We start from the raw sequence: 23,587 nt of genomic DNA, 5'->3' as shown, positions 1-23,587 counted from the left end.
TCTTTAGGGCGTCTCCCTGGAAGCCTGGGTTTAGCTGGATGGTCCTTGTGGAACTACTCCAGCAAATTCCGGTCCAGGATATTAGCCAGTGGTTCCCAGGAATTCTCCTCGGGGCCGAAGCCTTTCCACGCTATCAGGTATTCCCATTTCTTCCTGTGTTTCCTTACATCTAGGACCTCTCGGACTTGATAAGTGAGGTCATCTTCAGAGGCAACAGGTTGTGGAGTCGGAGGCGTGCTGGAACCAGAGGTTTCAGTAGGGAGACGTGGAACGTGTTGTGAATCTTGAGAGAAGGGGGGAGACGAAGTTGATACGAGACTGCTCCCACCTGCCTGATGATGGGAAACGGTCCAATAAATCATGGGGCCAGTCGCGATGATGGCAGCTTCAAGCGGATGAACTGCGTGCTCAACCAAACCTTCTGGCCCGGCTTGAGAGGCGGGTACAGTCTTCTGTGCCGGTCAGCATAACTCTTAGCTGCCTGGCCTGCCCTGACTAGGGCGCGTTGCGTGGATATCCACAGCCGATGCAGCTCATTGGCAGAGAGTTGAGCTGTCAGAGATGCGACTGTGATGGGGACAGGCAGTGGCGGGCGTGGCTGTTTCCCATACACTATCTGAAAAGGGGAAGCCCCCATAGCAGCAGAGATATGAGAATTCAGTGCGAATTCGGCCCAGGGTAACAGGCTAGCCCAGTCATCTTGTTTTTCGTTAACATATAACCGAAGGAATTGCTTCAAGGTCTGGTTGGTTCTCTCTGCGAGACCCCTCGCTGCAGATTTTCTAGCCCTTTTGTACCTCGTTAGACCTACTTAACTTTCACTAACAAAAAATTAACTCTTTCTTCCTGATTGCCACATCTGCTTTGCTGGGTATCTATATAGTCAAGTGCCCCAAACTCCTGAGATTCTACAGCCACCTTGGGAGAAGTCACATAATAATTAGCCTGTTACTGCATAATTTACAATCTACCACACAATTAGGCCTGGTGCGAGAATATTTGGCACCCTAAGTGAACCTTTGGCCATGAACTCTCCTCCCCCAGCTTACCTATAGGCAGCAGATCCAGCACAGTGCTCCCTCCCATTGGTGGCAGTGGGTCCATTGCAGTGCTCCCTTCTTTGGCACAGCAACTCTCCGGGCCTCACATGTCTTGTTACTTATCACTTTGCATGAAAAGGGTCCAAATAATGCTGCCAAACAGAGTGAATCTTGATTCTAGATTAATACTTTGGTTTGCACTTGCCAGACAATACACTGAGGGATTGATTTTAAGACCCGCGTACACATGGACGCACCATAGGGGCCAATGCAATACAGTGCGCTCAGCCAAGCATACTGTTTAATCTGTGGTTGGATGCACGTCTTGGACATGTGTCTACAGCCCCTTATGCTATAAGGGGATTAGTGCTAGTACAGTAACAGAAGCACTCTCACTCTCTTTACTTCTTTTGTATATTATGGCTTTATTCACAATGCAGTAAACCGGTCACACTGAGCACCGCTGAGGCAGAGAAAAGATATAGACAGATACAAGATCTTCATCTGCTTTCTCAGTTTTTTCTGCTACCATGAGGCTGATATTTAGTCACTGGCCAGATTGCAAAGTTAGTCAAATAAACTTATCCAGCTAACTTTGGGAGGATATTAAGTGGCACGGCCACACTACTGAATATAGACGGCTATCTTAAAGCTAGCCAAATAAGTTTATCCAGCTAATTTTAGGACTGCACTATGGCATGTTCAGATTTTGCCAGATATGCTATCAGGCTAATTCTGAATATCAGAGTTAGCTGGATAACTTATTCGGCTAACCTGTCTCCTCCCAGAAACATCCCTGCATGCCCCTATGCTCTCTGGTTAAATCTTAGCCGGATAATGAGATATCTGGCTACTGTTTAGCTGGAAAAGTGCCCAAAATATTCAACAGCCTGCATTTAGCCAGATAACTTGTGAGTGGTCCAACTAAACGCCTCTGAATATGGACTGCATTGTTCTCATCCTCTGCTTTGGTAATCTTTCTTGCTTAGCTTTCCATATTCCTCATCTACTTCCTTATCCATTCTCACTTGCTTTGTTTCATCTTGCCATTGTGGCCCTGGTGCCACTAGATGGTGTGCTAGTCCATTATTTTCAAAGGCTAGACTTTTAATGGACATATGTTTAAGTGTGCATTGCTGTATCTTACAATAGGAGTGTCCTGGTTTAAAGGGTTCATTTTGAGGTTACAGGAAGTGAATGGCTTCTAGGGGAGGAGTGCAGTGGAAGCCCTTGCCCTTGGGAGAGTGGTTATAGTTAAGGTTAAAAGTTTACCCCATTCATTAATATGGGGAAGGTTCTAGTGTTTGGTTCAAGGAAATGGCCCTGATAGGAGTGAGCAAAGTGGTGCGAGTGGCATGTGTGGTGGTAACCAATGACTGTGTGAGATTCAGTGATATAAAAAAAGGAGTGTTTGCCCAGCGCAAGGGGCTGGTTCCTGAGGAAGGAAATTTGGGAGCAAAGCCTGGAGGGTCCACGCCAAAAGGAAGTCGGAGAAAGGACATCTAGTGCTTCAGCCTGAGGTGCTACACAAAAAAAAAAATCCCTAAAATGGATTACGAATATGGAGACGCGTGATTTTTGGGTGAGTTACAAGCTTGAGGGTGTGAAAGTATAAAGAAGTCAGCTGAAAGCTCCCATCACCTTTCACCAGAGAAAAGTTTTACAGGAATAATGCTGCAGTGTGCAGAAAGATGTTTTGTTTGGAAGTTGTACAAAAGAAGTGTGTGTGTGTGGAGGGGGGAGAGGGGATACTGGCTGGACCAAGAGCAAGAAGTGCCAGCTGGTTATTTCAATACAGAGCTCAATGGACCGGAGGTGCACAGTCTCAGGAGCTGCTCCTGGAGTGTAATGACTGGGATTTAAAGTGCTTCAAAAGGGGAGGAAATTAAAAAAAAACAAAACAGGACTCCCCCCCCCCCCCTTTAGGGTCTGCAGAGAGAGAGAGAGACTTTGTGAAGAGACATTGGGGTGAGATATGGGAATAAGACTGCCCCTGTGGAGAAGTGTGAACAGACTGTGGGGAGGTGACCTGGAGCCTGGAGGTTACGCGAGTAACCTAGAAGGGTGAAGGTGCAGGTGAGGTGAACCGGGGCCTTTGAGACTCTGAGAGTAACCTAGCAGTGTGGAGATGTAACAGCTGGTGGTGCCCGTGTTATCACTTGGTAAGAAATAACTGGTTTGCTACAGAAATAGACTATGAAAATGACTTGTTTATCCTGCTATTGTTTTGGAGTTTTACCATAAATGTTTGGTTTTTGGAGCACAAGAGTGAAGTGGACATTACAGTTTTGTATGAGGTCCTCAGCCTGCTTTGCCTTACAGGGAAACCTGTCCCTAGGCCATGTCCAGAGGCTGTGTGTTCCCCATCCTGGCAGAGCTTCCCCAGGGCACTCCAGGGCTGGGAAGGTGACCTTCCCTCCCGCCATGGAAAACGGGGTTACATGGTTCTCACTCCTGTTCTTACTGTTCTGTTCCACCTGCTCAGCTCTGGAGTTCGGGCAGACTGTTTTATACTAAACTAACAAAGTTTATTGTTATGAATTCTGTTAAGATATGACTAAATTATAACAGATACCGATTGTGATAATTAGCTAGTTCATAATCTAAAACCAATCAGTACAGAGAATGCCAGAATATGGAGCTATTCATTTCAGAGGTCATCATCAGGATCTTTTCATCGGAGACAAAAGGGCTTGGAATATCTGCAACCTTCGGGCTGAAGTTCCAGAAGCAAAAGCAGTGGCAGAATTCCAAGCATTCAGGGGGCAGATACAGAGGGAACCTTAAGGGCAGAGGGAGGGACGAGAGCGCAGATTGATGAGCAAGGACCTGCGACAGCACGGAAGGAAATACAAATGGCCCCTTTTCTGCTTGCAACATCTTTTCTTTTTTATGTTCTAGCATCCACAGAAATATCACTATGACCGGGGAGGGCCAGCTCAGAAGTGAGACAAATTGTTTACTTGAGGTCTGCCTCTAGTTTCTTGTTCAGGGAGTTACTTCTGTGTGCTTCAGGGCTTTAACGCTGCTAACTGTTATCACTCCTACAGCTTTTGTGTGTGCAGGCCCCTGCCTATGGGGGCTTCCCAAAGCCGTCCTGGTGAGCTCGCGGCCAGTTGGGCTTTCAGGACATCCACAATTAATGTGCAGAACGCAAATTGTACATATCCTGAAAGTCCAACGAGCGGGTGGGATCCCCGGGACAGCTGTGTGGAGCCTTAGTCTACCAGCTTCCTTCATTTTTAATCGACTTCTTCTCGACTTGTCCATCGGAACACGGCAAATCCCGTGTCACATATGAGACAATCTCATGGCACTGCATTCACCACTTATCTTATTTTGAAGCTGTTGGTACAGGTTAAGCATAATCTACTCCACAAATGAACCCGCTAATGATGGTATAAATCAGGTTATTAACAAACTTTTACAATGAAAAAATGTTTCGCAATAAGGAAATCCCATACAGTAAAGATAAGGGACCTTCACAATGCAGAGCACATCTTACTGAGTAGCACTGTGAATCTCGCCCATACAGGTTGGTGATTCACTCCATTAAAAAGAATAGCCGCCTCATATTTTAATCATAGGTCTTATCATATTTTTCTTTTTTTATTGTAAAAATGTTTTCCTTTGGTGGGGGTACTCCAATGACAGTGTGCTGAATGTATAAATCCATAGCTCGCTCAGCACAAAATCGGGGAAGTCCTCATACCATCATTTAGATATGTTAAATAAATGCAAATAGAATGGATAAACAATGATTCTTAAATTTGTGGTTAGGACTTGCTCTAAAACATCTGCTGTTCCACATCCTGAACCTGAAAGCATGCTTCCTTCAGCGAGATATACGTACATCCTTTTTGTTACTACCCTTTAGGCTAATGCAGTAAATCTGTATGTTAAAAACTGGGCGAGGAAATTCAGGGCACAGTTTCTTAACGCACAGGCTACATTTTTTTTTTCAACTCCCGATGCAGTAAGCTAATGCTATGATAATGCATCAGGAGTTAAAAAAAAAGGGGCACAGACTAGAAAATGTGTGTTCAGCTCAGGCAGACCGCACATTTTAAACAAGCATGGCAGCAAGGTTATCCGTTTTAGCTGCAGGGGGGGGGCACGTAAAGCCTCTGGAAATCAGCTGACTTCATTTCAGGACTCAGTCAAGCAACTTCTCCCCACTGCCATTCAGCATCCGATCAGCCCCAAGCCTGCCTGGCTTTGGTGGATTTTTAAAAATTATTATTAAACTTCACCCGGAGCTCCCTCCCTCCAACCCAACGGGGACAAGGAAGGGCTGAAGCAGCAGAAATTGGCAGTTTCGTTGTGCGCTGGAAACGTTAATTCAGCTCTGACCACGAGTTAAGTTTCCAGTGCTCAGAAAACCTGGGTTAGGCCAGATCTTCAGAGAGACAGCTGTGTCAGTCTGGTGTAGCAAAAATGACAAGAGGTGGGTGGCACCTTATAGACTAACCAATTTACTAAGGCATGAGCTTTCGAGCTGGCTTAGGTCAGCACACCTCTCTGCATTTGGGGGGTTTACATAGAATTTCCATGTGAGGGCACTAAGCAGACCGCGGAGTTTTACGTGCACGCTTTGTGCACGTAAAACTCCTTGCTGCATTGGCAGTAAGGTTTACGTGCACAAATGCTCTACCATTCATCAAAGTACCTGTTAAAGCAGCGCTTCAAAACTAATGATCAAAGCACTAGCTGTGTTCAAACGTCTTCCACAGGTATAAAGCACAATATTTAATAAAACACATTTTTTTCTCAGTGATTTTTGCTATCAAATGCTGCAGAATCATCCAGTTTCGTCCTTGATAGTGCGCTCATCTTTTTCTGGGCCTATCATGAATCTGAAAATCCCTGACAGACACCATCATGGAGGAGCAAGAGTGCAACACTAAAGAGAAGCCCTGGGGAGATCACGTGACACCTTGGCGAGAGCGGATGTAGGCTCTTGTCTCCGCGCCTAGGCCCTCGGAATCCCCTCGCATCCACGGGACAAAATTACCGCCAGAGAGCCCAGCCTTTGTTACATAACAGTGGTCGAGTTTACGGACCCTTTGGGGATGATGGCGACGCGAACGGGAAGGAAGGACAAGGAGCAAAGTAAGGAGAGAGAGAAGGCCCGACCGCCAGACTCGATTTTGGAGGAACCCGCCTCCCCACCGGACTCTGGCGTGACGCCTCTAATTACTGCAGAGGATTTGACGGCGGCGATTCGGGTTGCCATAAACCCGGAGCTCCAAAAGATATCGGAGAAGCTGCAGGATTTGTCCACCGGCTTGACAGCCATTGATCGGCGGTTCGGGGAACTGGAAGCGCGAGTCTCCTCCAACCAAGATGGCCTCGGAGTGGCCCAGGCGGACATTATCAATTTACAGCGGGCATTGGAAAGGCAAGCGTCTAAAATAGACGATTTAGAAAACCGCTCGCGTCGGGCCAATCTTCGCCTGGTGGGCTTACCGGAGCGTCTCTCTGATTTTCAACTCCCCGCTTTTCTGGAAGGTTGGCTACCCACCGCCTTAAAGTTATCTGGGCTATCCGGTACGCTCCGGGTGGAGCGGGCGCATCGACTCGGCCCCAAGCGAGATGACCCTGCTAAGCCGCGGGTCGTGATCGCGAAGCTCCTTAACTACTCCCACAAGGCGGCGATTATTAGAGCAGTGCAGCAGGGGGCGAAGCCGGTTTATGAAAACACCCCGATACTCATTTTTCAGGACTTTTCACAGACTGTGTCCCAGCAGCGCCGGGCCATGGCGCCATATTGTTCACAGCTATACAAACGTGGCATTCGCGCGGCGCTCGTGTTTCCAGCCCGGCTGCGGGTGCCTACTGCTCAGGGGGTCCAGTGGTTTACTGAGGCGGCCGCTGTGAAGGCCTTCCTTCAAACACTGCCGGCACCGGCGGCGGACGACGCGTGAGGGCTGCATGGGGGTGTTCTGTGCGGCCCTTGGCGCTCCTCTAGCCGGCTCGTTCCCGCGCTGCCCCTGATACTCGGGGGGCGACGCGGCCGGATATTTGGACTGGAGACTCTGGACTATCTTATGAGGCTCCCTCTTTTTTCTATTTTTCCCTTTTGGGTGCAGCTATCAGTATTTACCCGAAGACTTACTCAGAGGGGGGCCTATGACCTTGCTTGGATACAGTCTCAGGTGTGCCACCCACTCATGTGTGAGGGGACTGGGGTGCCAGGCCGGGTAGTTTTGGATCCGGTTTCTGACAGTGCTTAGCCCTGGCACCGTAGCCCCTTGCTTGCTTACTTTTTGCTTAGCTGTGGGGCTCTTCTTGAGTGTTCCCTTTATTCACTATGTTTATTGTTCTGGTGGTTTGCTGTTTAGAAAAGTTTCACTATCCACCACGCCTGTGGTGGACCACGTGGGTTGTTTGGATGTGGGGGGGGGGGGGGGGAGTGGGCGATGTGTCAGCGTGATCTCTGCTCGCCACGTGATGGTGGGCAGGCAGAGGGGGTTAGTACGGGGGGAACTAGGGGGACAGAGGGGGGAGATTAAGCGGGGAGGGGGGGTGGGGGAGGGCCAATTGGGGGGTGTGGGGGGGTGGGAAAGCGGGGTTCAGTGCCTATTGCCTAGCTCAGTTCTTTTTGTTCTAGTGGCTGTCGGGATGTTTCTGTGTGACAAGCTATGTATCCGGGGGCTGGGTCCAGCTGGGAGGCCCATCCCTCTGCAATTGTTCATTTTGCTTCTGGCTGACACATGGTTCTTTGAGCCTCCATGAGTTCTCATAAGTGTACCAAAATTCTGCAGGCTTTGAATAAAAGACACGCAGATATTGTGTTTCTCCAAGAAACGCATCTTACTGACGTGGAACACGACAAATTGCGGCAGCGATGGGTGGGGGAAGCACGCTATGCCTCGGGGACTTCACACTCTGCAGGGGTGGCGATTCTTCTCCGGAAGTCTTCGCCCGTCACGATAGTAAAGGAGGTGAAGGACCCTGAGGGCCGTTTTCTTATTCTGGAAGGGGTGTATAATCAAGCTCCGATTATTCTATGTAACATATATGTGCCCAATGTGTATCGAGCCTCCTTTTTTTATGATCTCCAGGCCCACTTACTGCCTTATATAGATGAGCTGATAATCATGGGGGGCGACTTTAATGCAGTTAAGGACCCGGCTCAGGATAGGGAAACTACGGCTAAGGGCCCGGGAGGGGCTAGTAAAGGGATCCAATTCCTGGAGGACTCGCTGCATCTTATAGATGTCTGGCGGATTCTCCATCCCTTCGAGAGAGATTTTACGCATATCTCGCGGGCCCATGGTTCCCATGCTCGTCTAGATTATTTCCTAATGAGTGGCCAGAGCCTCTCAAGGGTGGTTGAGGCTGGGATTGACGATGTGATCGTATCAGACCATGCACCCATTTGGCTCGCCCTGGCGCACACCACTGGGGGCCCTGGGTCATTCAGCTGGCGATATCCGTATTATCTGGCGGAGGATACCGCCTTCCACTCTCATTTGAAAGATAAATGGGTGGAATTTACCGTTTCTAATGCCCAGCATAAGGATGACCCTATATTGTTCTGGAATGCGGCTAAGGTGGTGCTCCGTGGGGAAATCATTTCCTATGTGGCCCATAGGAGGAAATCCTTAGACCAGCAGCTTCTCCGGCTCACCCTTGATATTTGGCGGGCAAAACGGGATTTGGTGAGGCGCCCTTCTAGACATAGTAGGGAGCAGTATCTTGCCTTGCAAACGGCTATAAACACTGTAATCCATCAGAGGGCCAAGAAGAGTCTGCTCTACTATCAATATAAATTATTTCAATTTGGCCAGAAGTCAGGCAAAATGCTGGCTAATTTAGTTAAGTCGGCACGGGGGTCCCGCCACATACCAGCTATGCGTACCCAGAGGGGGTTGGTCACAGATACGGAGAGTATTAAACGGGTTTTTCATGAGTATTACTCTTCATTGTATCAATCAGAGGGATGGGACGCGGCCCGATGGGAGGATTTTGGGGACCTGATTAACCTCCCCTCTTTGACTTTAGAGTATAGTCGCTATCTTAATGATCCCATAACGGAGGAGGAGGTTTCGCGGGTGATCTGGAATCTGCCCCGCCTGAAAGCACCAGGCCCCGATGGTTACAGTGCGGAGTTCTATAAATGTCTGACAGACCCACTTTCGGGGATTTTGCCTGCTGTTTACAATTCCCTTATAGCTCGCGGTCAGTTTCCGGCCCATGGGAATCAAGCTTTTGTCACTCTGATACCCAAACCCGGTAGGGATCCATTGCAGCCGGAATCTTATCGTCCCATCTCTCTGCTGAATGTGGATCATAAGATTTTGGCCAAAGTCCTGGCGGACCGTTTGGGTAATGTCCTGCCTTCGCTTATCCAGCCGGGCCAGGTGGGCTTTGTTAAACAGCGGTACTCCCTTAGAAATATTCGGCAGGTCTTGACGGCTATGGCTCTTTGCACCAGAGTGAATGATCCTTACCTGGTCATCAGTTTGGATGCTGAAAAAGCATTCGACAGGGTGGAATGGGGGTTTATGTTCCATATTTTACGCCTTGTCGGGATCAGTGGTTTTTTTTCTCAGGCTGTGGAACTATTATATCACACCCCAGAGGCTCGCCTCTTGGTTAATGGTGAATTGACGGAGCCCTTTGTAGTTGGAAGGGGTACGAGACAGGGCTGCCCGCTGTCTCCCTTGTTGTTTTTGCTCACCCTGGAGCCCTTTTTGTTAGCTATCCAGTCTAGTGTCCGTATCCGGGGTATACAGTTTAGCAGTGGGCAACACCGGGAGATATTTAAGTACGCCGCCTTTGCGGATGACGTTCTGTTGTTTTTAACATCCCCTCGCAGATCGTTGGACACCCTGCTTGATATTTATGGTCATTATTCCGCTCTGTCCGGTATGCGTATTAATTGGGATAAATCGGAGGCTCTGGCCTATCCGGCTTCTCTACAGGATAGTTGGGAGGGAGTATTCCCCCTGAAGTGGGCGGGGGCCTCACTTAAATATCTGGGCATCCATATCGCGACAGATTTGTCTAAGCTTTATTCCCTCAATATCCACCCTTTGTTACGGCACACACGGGAGAAGCTGACCTCATGGCGGAATTTGCCCCTCTCCATGGCGGGCCGCATAGCATTGTTTAAGATGGTGATTCTGCCCAAGTGGCTATATGTGCTACAAAATTATCCGGTGATCCTGCAGCTTGGTGATCTTACTCGTATAGACTCCCTCTTACGCAGTTTTATCTGGAAAGGGAAAAAGGCCAGAATACCCCTGAGATGGTTGAAGCAACCTTGGTCCGCAGGGGGAATGGGGATCCCACATCTTAATCGCTATGGGTGGGCAGCGAACTTGCGCCTGATTCGAGGTTGGTTTCTGGGGAAATCTCCCTTTGTTAATATGGTGGCGGAGACCACTTTTGCTAGTCCCCTGGCCCTGGGATATGTGCTTATGGCGCGAGGAGCTGCGTTGGCTCAGGCTTTGGCCCATCACCCCCTGGTACGACCGCTGCGGAAGACTTGGGCATACCTTACCCGGTTGTTGGCGGTTCCCCAGCAGTGTGTTTACTTGACCCCCTTGAGAGGCAACCCGGACTTCTCTCCTGGCTCCACCACCACCTACTTCGCCACTTGGGGGGAGAGGGGAGTGCTCTACCTAGGCCATGTGTTGGACCCAGAGGGGGGGTACATTTCCTACGACCGCCTACAGGAGCTGTATGAATTACCAGGGACCCATCATTTTGGTTATCTACAATTACGCCACTATATTCAATCTCTGGGGCGCCCAGAAATGCATTTGGCAGCCTTCACTAAGCTGAATGGTTCTTTGCTGTTGGATGCACCCTCGGAGCCTTCACTGTCCCGGTATTACAAACAACTAACCAAGGTCTCGCCGAGGGAAACTTACACACTTTCTGTTGAACGTTGGAACAGGGACGGGTCTTTTCAGCTAACGCCTCGCATTTTTGCTAGTAGTGTTAGAGGGGTTTTGCCCTGCACTAGTAACATGTACTTTCGGGAGATGCATTTGAAATTCCTGCGACGGGCGTTTATATCGCCACAGATTGCATATAAAGCTGGGCTTCGGGAGACTGATTTGTGTATATGCTGTGGGAAGGTGAAGGGGACTCTTGCCCATGTGTTTTGGGGATGTCCCCGGGTGCAACGGTACTGGCGACAAATCCATGTTTATTTGGAGCTTTTACTAGATGTACGTTTCCCTTTTTCCCCTTATCTGTGGCTTTTTCATTGTGTAACCCACCATTTGTTTTCCAGAGAAGGTCCTCGACTTCTTTTAAAGAAAGCTGGTCTCGTGGGTAAAAAGGTCATTCTTATCCTTTGGCGCGACGAGAAGGGACCCTCTTTCTGGACATGGCGGCTCCATCTGCATCGTCTCATGCAATTTGAGAATTTGGCGTCCCACGCCTCACTGAACCAATGCCACCTTTTTCTACACACTTGGGACCCATATTTGCAACGTTTACCCCACAGGGCTCGTAGCTTGGTGCTGAATGGATGACTGTCGGCGGGGACATTCCCGGACTTCCTTTACCAAGGCGATAGGACTTGAGCGGGGTTGTGGGGGTGGGGGGGTAATTCACATCCGGAAAAATGTTTGAGTGTTTGTTATGGTTCCTGCCTATTTTGGCGTTTGTGTATTTCATTTTGAGCATCTTGGGTGGCTACCATGTTGTGGTATTGACAGTTTTGTTGAATTTGTCACACTCAATAAAAAATATTGAACATAAAGAGAAGCCCTGAAATTTTGCACACAAAAAAACAAGACTGTGGGAAGGAGGAATGATGTCTTATTCTATAGAATATATCACATGGTGACATGTTCAGTGATTTTTTTTTTCTCTCATCAGCTTCCTCATGCTCCTTTGGGCTTTCAGCTCAAATGAAACCTACCCTGATCAGGCTATTGAACCGTAAAACCTTCATTTGTTAGCTACTGTCAGTAGCCACTGAAACGTTTACACTAAGACACCAATATAGTCTTGAAAAGCCATTTTCAGTAGTTTCTAGTAGCAAAAGCTCAGACTGCAGCGGACAGGATCCCTCTTAGCCTGCATGACGTGACCGAGCTATGAGCTTTAGATCCCCAAAGCTCCTCAGTTTTAATGGTCACTGAAGCAGCTGCTGGATCACGTGCTGGAAGGTAGCACTAATTTGATATGCTGTTTGCACTGGGAACGTGCATACATTTGAAAGTGCACCTTTCCCAAGCTGGGAGGCTCCTCTCCTCCCTCACTTTTCTGCATCTTCCTTGCAGAAGAAAATCCACCTGAGTCCAAATGGATTCTTCATTGTCTCCTCCTTTCTTTATCCCAGGCTCTAGGGTTTAGGTTTAAACTACAAGACTGAACAGGGCAGGCAGAGAGATCTGTCTGCCATAAAAGTTTGCGAAGAAGGAAGCTGAAACTCCAAGCGTGGGAGATGGAAAACATCCTGGCCAAGAGCTGCTGTTCACATGTATAGCCAAAGGGAGAAGAAGGCAGAAACCATTTTGCAAGTTGGACTGATGAAGACACAGGGGGGAGCACAAGAAACTAGCTGCAATTATCGATCTTCCTGCACGGTGGAAGTTCAAGACCATTTACCTGAAAAAGGAAAGAAAGAGAATGAGAAAAAAAAAAAGAGAAGGAAACTAAGAAATGTGAAGCATTATTAAAAAGGCACTTTTTAAATTTCAAATATGAAATAAATACAGTACTTAGGCCACAAACCCAATAATTGGGTTGGCCATATCTGATAAACCCCAGTCTTAAGGGGTTTAGGTACTAACCAGCATTAGATGCAGAGGCAACGCTTGCCTGTAGTTCGAATCCTAAGGTGAGCGTTACAGCCCGCTTTAATGTGAGATGTAGAAAACTAACGAGATCCACAATCCTACAGCATTAAAATGGCTGTTATACTGAATGCAGCCATTTTACATTATTTATTTTAAAGTATTTGTTACCCGCCCTCTCAAAACGTTTGGGGTGGGTTACAGTAAAACATACATAATTAATTAAAACAAACACACAAAACAAAACTACAACATCATCATGCCACTGGACAGCAACAGAAGCAGAATTCAGTCTGAGCAGTGCGAGAGAACGCTAGGAGCAAAATTCATCTAAGCAGTTTTTTTTTTTACTCAGTTGGCAAAAGATGCACTAAAGAAGTGTGCTTGCAACAGTTTTTTTTTTTTAATTCTTTGTTCTCTTGGGTGAGGCAGATGTGATTGGGAAGCGAGTTCCATAAATAGAGAAGGAATGCTCTCTTGTTATAGACAGGCATGCCTGCTGAGGAGAGGGATGTCCAGTAGATATTGGCCAGAGGAAAGCAAAGAACGTGAGGGTGTGTGAAACCACAATGAGCATTCAATCCAACGAGAAGAAACATAGGATATGATAGATTACGTATGATTACAGGTGTTTTATACTGTATGCAATAACGGACTGGTAACCAATGTAATGACTTAAGAACGGATGTAATGTGGTCATGAACGTGAGTTCCTGTTAGTAAAACGGGCTGTGGAATTTTAAATTATTTGAAGAGGATGTGTAATAGATAAGAGGTATTCCAGTGTAAAGTGAATTGCACTAATGAAGACCAGAAAAAAATTAAAGTTTGCAACACAAGCACGACAGTTAATAGGCTCAAGAAGAGGCTTAAGATGACATAATAGCTTTAGCTTCAAATAGGAAGCCTGAACAACAGATGCGTTCTGCATTATCCCTGCATTAACTGGCCCTACGTGGTTAATATGGACTGCAGGAGACCCAGCACAGGGAAAATGTAGGGGGCTCTCTCTCCCCACCCCCCCAAGTAAAGATCAAGGCCCACCTGCTACTCTAAAAATACTGTAAGAGCACCAGGAGGAAAACCAGCTCCCTATTGCTGTGAAGGGACTGAGGGGGGAAACAGGGGAGCAGGAACTTCACAACCAAACCCACAAGGCATATTTTTGGATGTGTGGAAGTGATGAAGATGAGAGTTTTGGGCTGGGAGGTCCTTTCCTCATTTGGGGGTGGGGGTTGCCAAGTGGAGGGGGTTCAGGCTGAGAATCCTAATTGGGACTGGCCTCCTGATGCAGGACTCTTAACTGCACCTCCTGAGGTATAGTTAAAAATGCCTTATTAGACAGGCCGTGTTAAGCATTGCAGGTTTTAATACTGGATAGTACATCTAGTATTAATATTTAATGTTGGCATTACAATAATTCTGATTTCTTTGCCCTAATTTGCATGCACATTAGCGTTACAGTTGGGAACTCTGGTGGTAACACTAATGCTCATGTGTTAAGGCTATAGTATATGAGCTGTAGCTAATGTCCATTATTATATATAGGCCTGTAAGAGGACAATTTTAAAAGTAATTTATGCTGGTGAATAGTGATTTAAGCACGTAAACTGGCCTTTCTGAAAACTGCTCTCCTTCAGTATTGCTAAAACACAATGGGGCGGATTTTCAGCGCCCTGCTCGCCGGTGAGCCTATTTTACATAGGCTCACCGGCGCGCGCACAACCCCGGGACTCGCGTAAGTCCCGGGGTTTTCGGAGGGGGCGTTTCGGGGGGGCGTGTCGGGGGGCGGGGCCGGATCGCGCGCCGTTTCGGGGGCGTGCCGGCAGCGTTTTGGGGGCGGGTACGGGGGCGTGGCTACGCCCCGGGGCGGTCCGGGGGTGTGGCCTCGCCCTCCGTACCCGCCCCCAGGTCGCGGCCCGGCGCGCAGGGGTCCCGCTCGCCGGGCCGCGAGCGGGACCCCTGCCCGCGTAAATCCGCCCAAAACCGGGCGGATTTACGCGGGCAGGGCTCTGAAAATCCGCCCCATAGGTTATATTTTCAAGTCTATATGCATGATTTTCCAAAGAAAATCGATCTGCACAGAAAGCAGCTGCAAATAATGTCCCTGAGTATTTTGTTCCTGCAGCTGTGTGTGAAAGTGAAAGCATACACATACTTTTCATTTGAAGCGTGGTATAGAGTCTGCAGGTAAAACATAACCATGGACTTTGTCCCAATTCGGACAGTTTCAAAATTCCCCCACCCTCCAACCCGGCAAGTGACAGGAATCACCTTGTACCGGCACAACTTTCCTCAAATTATTTTCTGAGGAGACTGCAGAGCAGTAGATATAAGCAAAACTGGTATTTTCCACTATTTGTTTTGTCCTTGAGAAGTTCCCCCACTCTTATTGCCATAACCAGTCTGCTAGAGCAGCAATGCACCATGCTGCTGAATGCATGGAAACCATATTGTTTGCTCTTACTGCCCGGTCCAGCATACGTTTGTGCTCCACTAGTCTCCTGGCCAGAAAAAACACTGGCCCAGACTCAGGAAAGGAATCTTCTGAGAAGTGGTGCTGCCATAAATACTGACACAGCACCACGAACGCACAGAGTGCTTAAATGGGATAAACCAGACACATAAGATACACCCTTCTCTTAGGCATTGGCTAAGGGCACAGCTACATCCTTGCACTTCTTGACATCTCCGCTGCATTCGACACCATCAGTCACAACCTCATGCTAATCCGCCTCGCCGAGATTGGCATCTCAGGAACAGCCCTGCTCTGGTTCGCCTCATACCTAGCCAACAGAAAATTTTCCGTCAAAATCGGCAATGTGGAATCCCCCCACCACCCCCTTTCTCAAGGAGTCCCGCAAGGCTCCTCCCTTTCATCTACACTATTTAATATTTCCCTCCTTCCCCTCTGCCACCTCCTAACCAATCTAGGACTCAAATTTTTCATCTACGCCGATGACGTACAAATCGGCATCCCTATACAAAACTCCTTAACAGACACCCTCAATTTCTGGGACAAATGCCTCAACTCGATAAACAACCTCCTCACAACCCTTAAACTAGCCCTGACCTCCTCTAAAACAGAGCTACTACTCATAACCAACTATCAAACCCTGAAGCCCACATTCGCAAATGACCCTGCTTTCAACTCCATTGCCACTCAACTATGCGCACGAGACCTTGGAGTCCAACTCGACCAATTCCTAAACTTTAAAAAACACATTAACAAAATACTGAAGGATTTTTTAAGCTCAACATGATGAAAAAGCTTAAACCCCTTCTCCACCCCCATGATCTATGCACTGTCATCCAGTCAACCCTCATATCTAGACTCAACTATTGTAATTCCCTATTCCTTGGCCTCCCCTACTCTACCATTAGACTTTTACAAATGCTGCAGAACGCTGCAGCAAGAATCATCGCACATGCACGCAAATCAGATCACATCACCCCTATCCTTAAAGACCTACACTGGCTCCCCATTCCCTCCCGTATCCTCCACAAAACACTGACCATCATTCACAAATCCATCTATTCGCATAACTCTGACTGGCTAGGCGAACCTTTCCTTCACACTCAACCTAGCCGCCCCACTCGAGCCAATCGCATGGGTATGCTCCAAATACCCTCCCTCAAAAAAGCACACCTCTCCTCAACAAGAGATAGAGCCATATCTATTGTGGGCCCCACCTGTTGGAACAAACTACCTCCAAACCTCCGTCTTGAGCCCTGCCCCAAAAATTTCAAAAAAAATTAAAGACCTGGCTATTCAACCAGGCATTCCCAGAATAGGACCCCTCCTGCCATTCTCTCTCTCCTCCACTGTTTTGAATCGGATTTGATTACTCGGCCTTGCCCCGTCTACCTCATTGTAACGCATTATCAGTTAACCATTTAACTATTTAATCTACCTTGAATTTTACTGACCTCATTGTTTTGCATTTATTTATTTTCTCTGTTAACCGTTAAGCTCTTTCTGCCTTACTCCTCCAGTTATTTTCCCTCCCTGCCCCAGTTTCTTCCCACCTGTTCGATGTATTTTCTAACTTTTGTTTGATGTAAACCGATATGATGTTCACACGAATACCGGTATAGAAAAGCTGTTAAATAAATAAAGTTACCTAATGAATACAACAAACAGGTATTGAGAGAGTGATGGTGGTAACTACAATAATCACACTTACAATACAGGTAACATGCGATAGACCTGGACAGGCATGTGGGGTAGGGAAGTTACCCCCAGTCCTGTATCACAGACTCTGCCTTGCTGCCCTCAGCCCCTGCACTTGGATGCATCAAAGAAGAGTATATTCATAACACGGAATCACGTACCAGAAAAGCAACGACTTCAGGAATCCTTTTCCCTCTGGCTACATCTATTAAAGACTTCACTCTGCTCTCCTCCCCCGCCCTTACGTCTAACAGAGGACCTATCTTGCCCTTCTACCCTAAGCCCCTGCATCAAAACTTAGGATTATAGAATTCACCAAGCTCCTTTCCCAGCCTAACCCCATCAGGGCTTATATCTATCCGCGTTTCACCATGTTCCATCTCCTAGATCAGCATTTCTCCAACCCAGTACGCAGGATATACCCTGCCAGTCTGGTTATCAGAATATCCACAATGAATATGCATGAGAGAGATTTTAATGCACCAATTACATTGTACACAAATCAATATCATGCATATTCATTATGGTTACCCTGAAAACCCAATTGGCAGGGCATATCCCAAGGACTGGTTTGAGACTCACAGCTTACATTTAATAGAGGCTCCATCTTGCTCCCCCCTCAGCCCTTGCACCGTTGCTTACATATAGCAGAGAAGAGCATGTCCATAACCTTGAAGCAGTTGTCCAACAAAGCTTTGGGTCTCACACTCTTCAGAACACCTTCTTCTGATGGGCAACGTAGCTTGGATATAATGTCACCAACAATACCTTCAGGCTGCTCATCATCCTAAAATTGAAAGAATTAAAAATGAGGGAAAGCAGGAAGCGAGTAGAGCACTTAACACGTCTCCTCTAACAACCAATTCAAGGAAAGATTTTCCAATGCAGATCCTAGAATGGCACTAGGAACGGATACATTTTAATCACAGGCCCATGAGCAAACTGAAATCAGTTAGAAGATAAATGAAAATTAAACTAATGTACAGCACTTTACCTATAACAGCAGGGATTAATTTGTAGATATAAAGGAAATGGAAATGTGAAGGTGTGAGATGGGTGAGGCCAGGGCCAGATTTGACCTGTGCAAAGGGGCAGGACTATGGCCAGGTACAAACTCTCTCTCACATATACACACATACCCAAATCAAAGCCATGTGGCTGCCCTTGTCTCAGGGTAAGCAGCTCTGCTTCCTCCAAGGGCCAGGGGGCTACAAGCAAACCATGCAACTATTAAGTCTGTTTCTTCAGGTGAACCAGAACTGATTTACCCTGCCAGATATGCCCCATTTTCTCGAGTCCCCAAAAACAGATGGCAGGAAGCCGTTCTGGGTTTTTCTGCCAGAAATTAATCCCTTGGTAATGGACACAAAAAGGAGTTGAATTAGCAGATGTTTGAAAGATGTGAGCTCCTGATGGGGAATCTGCCTGTGTTTTGTATGTGTGAGTGAATAGTAGCCTGCTTGTGTGTATGTGTCTGTATGTGTGATAATGGCATCCTGGGAGTGTGTGTATGAATGGTAGCTTGCCTTTGTGTGTATGGCATCCTGCCTGGGTGTGTGTGTGTGTGTGTGTGTGTGTGTGTGTGTAAGTGGTAGCTTGCCTGGGTGAATGTGCAAATGATAGTCTGCCCGGTGAGTGTGCAAATGGTAGCCTGTCAAGGGGTGTGTGTGTGTATATATATGATAGCCTAGGTGCATAAGTGTGTATGAATGGTAGCCTGCATGGGTATGGGTGTTTGTGTGTGTGTGAGAATGGTAGCTTGCCTCTGTTTGTGTGAGTGAATGGTAGTCTGCCTAGGTGCGTATGTGTGTAAATGAGTGGTAGCCTGCCTGGATGTGTGTGAGAAAGGTAGCCTGCCTAGGTGTGTGTATGTGAATGGTAGCCTCTGGTGTGTGAATGCGAAAGGTAGCCTGCACAGAGGTGTGTGCGTGTGAGAGGGAGCCTGCCTAGGTGTGTGTGTGAGTGTGAGAGAGAGAGAGAGAGAGTGTATGGGAGCCTGCCTGGGTATGTGTGTGTGTTTGTGAGAATGGGAGCCTGCCTGGGGGTCGGTATGTATGCTTGTGAATGGCAGCCTGACTGGATGTCTGGCTTGTTCTGTTTGCCCAGTAGGTGGTGTATTAGTGTTCTAGGGACTGGTATAATGTTTGCCTGCGTGCCTTTTTGTAGATAAGGTTGCTGCTGTTTGAGTCCTGGGAGTTACCGCTGTTATGATATGCTATGACAAAGTTCTAGGTGTCTTTTTTTTTCTTGTAAGAGTTTATGTTACTTCAAACTATTTGGCAGTGGAGGGAGTTTGTTTTGCTGTCACTGAGGTGACATCAGAATTTTAATATATATATATTTTTTGCATGTCCTAGATCTGTTCTACACCAATTGGAAATCTTAAATTCTTATGATTATTAGGGTTATTGCTGTTTTATTGTAGTTATGAAATTTTCTGCATTTTTGGAATGAGGATTCATAAAAGAATACATTGATGTTTGTTTTATTACATGACTGGATCTGATGTTTCTGTTAAATGTTCTTTGATTACCTTTTACATGATATTGTGTATTTATAAAACTGTAATAAATAACAGATTTAATCCAGATAAATAAGGCATTTTTAACGTTATGTGCTTGAAATAATAGAATTAAAATATTTTAAAATGCATGACTTTTGCAGAAAACATAGACATCCATTGTAGGGTGCATGCATTATTTATCGATAAAAATACAGCTAGTAAGGCCTAAACCTGTATATCTATTTCACACTTATGTTAATCTTGGGCTCCTCCCCCCCCCAAAAAAAATTTCTGTTCTGGCTATGCCACTGTTTGTATGGTAGGGTTGTTTAGAGAGATTAGCATAAGATGTAGTTATTTGGGATTAGAACAAAAAGAAAATGTAGGTAAGGAGTAGTGGAGCGGAGCATGATTAGCTATAGGCGCAGTTCTGAAGTTGTGCTGGTTTATGAGAGGGTCGGTACTTGAATTTGACGTGCCTTTGATGTGTGGAGAAGGGTTGCGGTCTCCTTAAAATCATTTGGATAATTTGTGAGCTGTAGTGAGAGATATAAATGCGCACATTCGTGGAATCCAAAGCTGCTTGAGATCTCACAGGTAATCCTTCTATGTTTCCCTTTCTTGTTTCTTCTCCAGTGGTAGTGAGGCATCTCACTCCTTTGTCTCTGATGAAAGTTCTCTTAACAAGACTTCCCTTGTATGGTGATTGTAGTCTCAAAACCAAGAGAATCAAATAATCTGTTTATAATGGATAGGATGCCACAGCAGGTATATGGTTTTTCCAGTCTAATGCAAATGTATCTCCAAATTTAGTCCAACACTATGATGGAATTGTTGTGAATGAGCTGTTTAGTGGACCCTTAGGCCGACCTGTGAGAGACTGGGGAGAGGTGGACTATATTCTCTCAAGAGGAAAAGGTCGGGAGGTGGATACCAGGCAGGAGCTGGAGGCGAGCTTCACCCTAGAAGCCGGTACTCCCCCGGGAGGAGCCCGTAGGAGCCCAACCGCTGGGACTTAGGAGATCACGGAAGCTGAGGCTGGAGCAGGCAAGCAGGAGTCAGAAGACAGGCGGGAACTGAAGCAGGCTAGGACTGCAGCAAGCAAGGACTGGAGCAGAGCTGGCTGCTGGAGCCAGACTGGCTACTGGAACCAGACAGGAGCTGAAGCAGGACTGGCTACTGGAACCTGGAAGCAAGCTGGAACTGAAGCAGAACAGGTTAGCACAAGTAGACCAGACAATCGCAGACTTGAGCACGGAAGAACACAAGTCTCAGGCAGGAACGGAGTCGCTAACGCAATAGCGCACTCCGGGGCACGGAGCAACTGAGAACCGCAAGGAACCCCATTGCAAGGCAAAGTCCTGGGCTCCGCGGCGGCCTTACATAGGCGGGGGCGTCTGATGTCACGGGTAGGGAGGAGCTTTCGGTGGCGGGAAACGGCCTTCATAAGCGCGGCGCGTGCGCGCCTAGGGAGAAGGCGTCCAGGCAGGGCTTCACGGCGGTGTCCCCCCGCGGGGGCACCGCGAAACAGGCCGCAGACCCTCGGAGACGAGCTGGGACCAAGGAGGTAAGGGCCTAGTCGCGACTGGGACCGCAACAGTACCCCCCCTCTTAGCAGGCCCGGGTTTACCTGGGTGGTCCTGATGGAAGGCTTTCAACAAGTTCTTATCAAGGATGTTGCGGGCTGGCTCCCAAGTGTTGTCCTCGGCTCCACAACCTTCCCAGGCGATGAGGTACTCCCAGCGACGTTGATGAATCTGACTTCTAGAACTTCCCGAACTTGGTAGTTGGTGTCTCCTGGCACTGATGGATCTGCAGATTCAGGAGCTCGGGGATGGTACCTGGAAAGGATGAGAGGCTTCAAAAGCGACACATGGAAGACACTGTGGATGTGCATCGAGGAGGGTAAGCGCAAGCGATAGGAGACGGCTCCTACGCGCTCAGCAATGCGGAATGGTCCACAGAACCTGGGGGCGAGTCTGCGGGAAGGAATCCGAAGTTGTAGATTCTTTGTACTCAGCCAAACATGGTGCCCTGGAAGGTAGACTGGTGCTGGCTGATGGTGGCGGTTTGCCCATCTTTTGGCAGCAAGGGCGGCTTTTTGCATCTTCTTTTGGATAGACGTCCAGAGGGCAAGTAGCTGGCGGGCAGAGAGTTGCACTGCTGGCAGTGCGCTGGGTTCAGGCGAGGGCAGAGGCGGCCGAAGTTGCTTCCCATAGACAGCTAAGAAGGGGGAGCTTCCTGTAGCAGAATGTGTATGATTATTGTATGAAAATTCTGCCCATGGGAGAAGCTTGGCCCAATCGTCTTGTCTTTCCTTTACAAATGAGCGCAAGAAGGTCTTCAGGGTCCGGTTCGTACGTTCAGTCTGTCCGTTACTCTGAGGGTGGAAGGCGGATGAGAGACTCAACTGGACCTTGAAGCGTTTACATAGCGCCTTCCAGTAGCGGGCGGTGAACTGTGGTCCTCGGGCTGATACGATGTCCTGGGGAAGACCATGAAGTCGGAACACACGGACGAATAAATTAGCCAGTTCGGGCACAGAAGGTAACTTTGACAGGGGAATAAAATGTGCCATTTTAGAGAACCGGTCCACAACGACCCAGATGACCGTGTTCCCGTTGGATGCTGGGAGATCCACCACAAAGTCTGTGGAGAGGTGCGTCCAGGGCCAGTAATCAAAATGGCGTCGACGGCCCTTTGCCCTTACTATGTCACAGGGGCTACCGCTGCCATTGGTCGACCCCAGTGACATAGTGAGGGCAAAGGGTCGTCGGCGCCATTTTGACTATTGACAGCCCAAGTCCAGGAGATCGCTCCCAGACCGCTCCTGGACCCCGCTGGACCACCAGGGACTTTTGGCAGGTCTTGAGGGGGGGTCAGGAGGGTGGGGGGTTGTAGTAAATTAATTTGGTAGGTCTTGTATGGCTCTCACGGAATTACATTTTAAAATATGTGGTGTTCATGGCTCTCTCAGCCAAAAAGGTTCCCGACCCTTGTCCTAGAGAAAAAGGAGCACAGGAGAAGTTGTCTGTTGTCGGAATGCTGGCTCAGCACTGCTCCTACTGCTACACTCGAGGCGTCGACCTCGACCACAAAGGGTTGACTGGGATCCGGGTAGCGGAGGCATGTGTCTCGTAAGAAGGCTTTTTTCAACTCCTCAAAGGTTTGGCAGGCTTGAGTGGGCCAGTCTACTGCATTGGCTCCCTTTACCCCTGCGGAGGCGCCGTGAAACGGGCCACAGACCCTTGGAGACGAGCCAGGACCAAGGAGGTAAGGGCCTAGTCGCCACTGCCGTGACTGGGACCGCAACAGGAATGGTTGTATATCAGATCTAGAATCCAAGTTCTTTAAGTATTTATTTATTTAGAATTTTTGTATACCGACATTCTTGAAAGAAGATATCAAATCATATCGGTTTCCATTGAAACTGAACAATCGCAGCTGTGGCGTTACATTGAAACAAATTCGTCCGATAACAAATAACATTGTAAGTGGAACACGTCTTATACGTGGAAATAATCGCTGTAGTGGCATAACATTGAGAACAAGAAGTTAGATGACAGGTAACAAATAACCACAAATCAATAACCATTAACAAATAACAAATAGCATTATAAGTAGAGTGCGTCTTCATAAACAAATCCAAACAGACCTATGTTGGATGTGGAAATATAAATACAGAGTTGCGAAAAAAGGCGATGTGGAAGAGGCGTCTAGGGAAGGAGGGAGGGGGAGGAAAAGGTAAGTGATAATTGGCATTAGCTCATGCTAAGGAGACATGTTGAGGTAGTCGGTCCGAGAATGTGCCTCTATGTCCAGTTATGACTATTGACCAGTGTCTGAGTGTTCTTTCGACTCTGGGAACGCTTTTCGGAAGAGCCATGTTTTGAGGTGTTTCTTAAATGTTTGAGGACAGGATTCTAGATGGAGCTCCGGAGGTAGCGAGTTCCAAATGTTAGGCCCAGCTGTAGACATGGCGCGTTTCCTTAGAGTGGTTTTGACCGGTGGTGCGTATACAGTTCCTTTGTAAGCGTTTCTGATAGGTCTATCGGATGTGTGTATGCGGAGTTGAGAGCTTAGATTGAGATGGGCGATGC

At 47.6% G+C, this 23,587-nt stretch overlaps 1 protein-coding gene across 1 annotated transcript in view; it reads right to left on the bottom strand.

The window, feature by feature from the left end:
* Positions 1 to 1,445: 1,445 nt before the first annotated feature.
* IL34 (interleukin 34) overlaps positions 1,446 to 23,587 on the bottom strand; it is a 163,188-nt gene continuing 141,046 nt past the window's right edge. The window contains exons 6-7 of the mRNA XM_029608912.1: positions 17,627 to 17,771; positions 1,446 to 12,623 (exon numbers count right to left, since the gene is read on the bottom strand). Of these exons, the coding sequence (XP_029464772.1) occupies positions 12,610 to 12,623; positions 17,627 to 17,771 (159 nt within the window). The 3' untranslated portion in view covers positions 1,446 to 12,609. The remainder of the gene's footprint in view (positions 12,624 to 17,626; positions 17,772 to 23,587) is intronic.

This window comes from Rhinatrema bivittatum, chromosome 7 (assembly GCF_901001135.1).
Source record: "Rhinatrema bivittatum chromosome 7, aRhiBiv1.1, whole genome shotgun sequence".
NCBI lineage: Eukaryota > Metazoa > Chordata > Amphibia > Gymnophiona > Rhinatrematidae > Rhinatrema > Rhinatrema bivittatum.
The sequence above is the reverse complement of the archived record's forward strand: the minus strand, read 5'-3'. Positions and strand labels throughout refer to the sequence as shown.